The sequence below is a fragment of the Lactuca sativa genome, chromosome 7 (assembly GCF_002870075.4).
Source record: "Lactuca sativa cultivar Salinas chromosome 7, Lsat_Salinas_v11, whole genome shotgun sequence".
NCBI classification, from domain to species: Eukaryota; Viridiplantae; Streptophyta; class Magnoliopsida; order Asterales; family Asteraceae; genus Lactuca; species Lactuca sativa.
This window is the reverse complement of record NC_056629.2, coordinates 73,550,217-73,552,625: the sequence shown is the minus strand read 5'-3', so window position 1 is coordinate 73,552,625 and position 2,409 is coordinate 73,550,217. Positions and strand designations below refer to the sequence as shown.

The window sequence follows — 2,409 nt, the reverse complement described above, 5'->3', positions numbered from 1 at the left end:
AAAGAAAAAACTTGAAATTAGTTGGGCGGATATCTTCGCTATCAACGCAAACTATGAAGCCGGTGGGCTTGGAACTTTGACTATTGTGGTAATATTTTCTTTTTCTTTCTTATAACTATTTTACCCTTTAAAATTTACTATCCTAGTCAATTTGTGCTCACTTTGTTTTTTTTTATTTTTTTATTGTCAGCTTACTAAACCACCACTTTTCTTCAAAGAAATCAACCCGCAGCCTAGAAAACACACACAATGGAGGGCAACTTCAGATTTTACAAATGGTGAAGCGAACATAAATAGGTATATTATATTACTCTTTTAACAACCTTGATTTAAAGAAAGTGCCATTGATTTAAAAAAAAAAAAAAAAAAAAAAAAAAAGTTGATGAAAATCACAATGTACTTTACTCCTTTTATCAATATAGGCAATGTACTTCATTTTTTTACCTTTTATTGTACTTACATTTGTCTACATACTAGCAACATATTTACATCTTTTTAATGATAATAGCAACACGTTTACATTTTTTTTTACATATATAGCAACATACTTATAATTTATTATCCATAATAGCAACATGCTTACATTTGTTTTGCCATAACAATTTTGAAAATAAAGCACATTGCCCACATCGATAATGAAATATAAGTACGTTGCAATTATTGGTAAAAAAATATCTCTCCACTTTCCTTTCTTTTTGTAGGCAACATTTTCTACAATGTGCACAAGGCGTACTTGACAAGCACTATGAAAAGTTGATTCAATGTGATCCACGACTCAACTTATTGAGTCAACAACCAGGCATAGTTTTAGACTTCCCATATTTCCCTCCAAGACCTTCCATTAATTATCAAGATATACCAGCCACTAACATCTTTAACTTCCCAGAAATCGATACTATTCCACATATGGCTTCATCTACAAATGTGGGATCGAGTTCCTTAGGTTTGATTCATCAAGATGTGTCTAGAGAAGTTTACTCTTCCAGTTCAGGTACTATTTCTTCATTTCTTCATATTACAACATTGTACGTTGAAAATTTTTCCCAATTATAGCATCATCATCTAAATACATGATGTAATAGAAAGTAACAATTGTTGTTTGTGGTGTTTTTTTTAGGTATGTCTATGGATATTGATGGGCAAAATCCAAATGATATGTTTGAGAACATTTCACAGATGCTACTCGGCGACAACAATTTAGCAGGAGATTCAGATGAAGAGACTCTCACATCAAGAATCAATTCCCTCTGTTGCTTTCTTCAAGATTATCAAGGTGGTCAACAAGATGGAAATGTCTTTTTTGCCCCTGATCCTAATCTAATCCCACAGCAAGGCTTAAATGATCATGACTTTTCCACCTTTGATCCAAATCTAATCCCGCAACAATACGGAAATGACTATTCTACCTTTGATCCTAATATGTTCATGCAACAATTCGAAAATGACGAGTCTACCCTTGATCCTAATCTGATCATGCAACAATACATAAATGACGGTTCTGTCCTTGATCCTGATCTAATCCTGCAGAAAGATGTGAATGATGGTTCTAGCTTTGATCCCAATCTGATCCCCATGCAAGGCCAATATGACGGTTCTACCCTTGGTGCCAACTGGATCCCTGAAACTATGACTCAAGAAGAAGGTAGTGGTAGCATGTCTGCAAAGCTTCCTCAGGAGTATCCAAATGCTCAGCAAGATGGAAATGACGGCTCTACCCCTGAGAACAATTCTGGATCTAATGAAGAATTGGGTATATCTAGAACGGACTCGTTTTCTGAATTGGTGCAACAGCTTCCCAGGATCACGTCTCTTCCGAGGTTCTTGTTTGAGCTTTCAGAAAATGGTGAGATTTTGAAGTGAGGGATCTCGTGTTCTGAAGGGATTTGGAAGTGATCGTATCGAGCATTTGTGAAAAATCCCAAGGGTATTTTTCGTAAAAATGAACGTGCTTTTATGTGGTCAGACTGGTTTGAGTTGTGGTGTTAATAGGTGAGTTATTTAAGGTAGGTGGTTATGGGAATAAAGTATTATAAGTTTAATACATTTTGTAGATATATATATGCAACTATATTAAAAGTATTCTAAATCTAAAGATATATTTTTTTTTTTTATTGATCAGACTTTTGCATTTGAGTAGTGATGAATGCTTATAAGATATTGAATAACCAGAATCATATACTATGTGAATTGTTAACTTAAGTAATTTTTGTAAAAATTAATGATTATTATAAATTGATTCAAGGGAAATTAAGTATTAATCTAACCACCTTTTTAATGTTTTTTTTAACAAAAAAAAAAACAAAAAAACCATTTGGTCCGAAACGGACATTCCGTATTAAGAAAAAACATTTTTTTGACTGATTCTGATACGGCATTCTAGATTCCAAACCAACATTTCGGATGTTGGAC

General features: G+C 33.5%; 1 protein-coding gene across 1 annotated transcript; it reads left to right on the top strand.

Moving 5' to 3' along the window:
- The first annotated feature begins 570 nt into the window (after positions 1-570).
- On the top strand, positions 571-2,043 carry LOC111911874 (uncharacterized). Its single transcript, XM_023907617.3, has 2 exons — positions 571-991; positions 1,118-2,043. Exons 1-2 carry the CDS (start codon positions 907-909, stop codon positions 1,858-1,860), a joined length of 828 nt encoding a protein of 275 aa, XP_023763385.2. The 5' UTR covers positions 571-906; the 3' UTR covers positions 1,861-2,043.
- Positions 2,044-2,409: the final 366 nt, after the last annotated feature.

Bases quoted from the DNA above. Each gene is read 5' to 3' on its own strand.
- LOC111911874 (XM_023907617.3), top strand. From the start codon at position 907: ATGGCTTCATCTACAAATGTGGGATCGAGTTCCTTAGGTTTGATTCAT. The intron at 992-1,117 runs GTACTATTTCTT...TGTTTTTTTTAG, and splicing joins AGTTTACTCTTCCAGTTCAG to GTATGTCTATGGATATTGAT.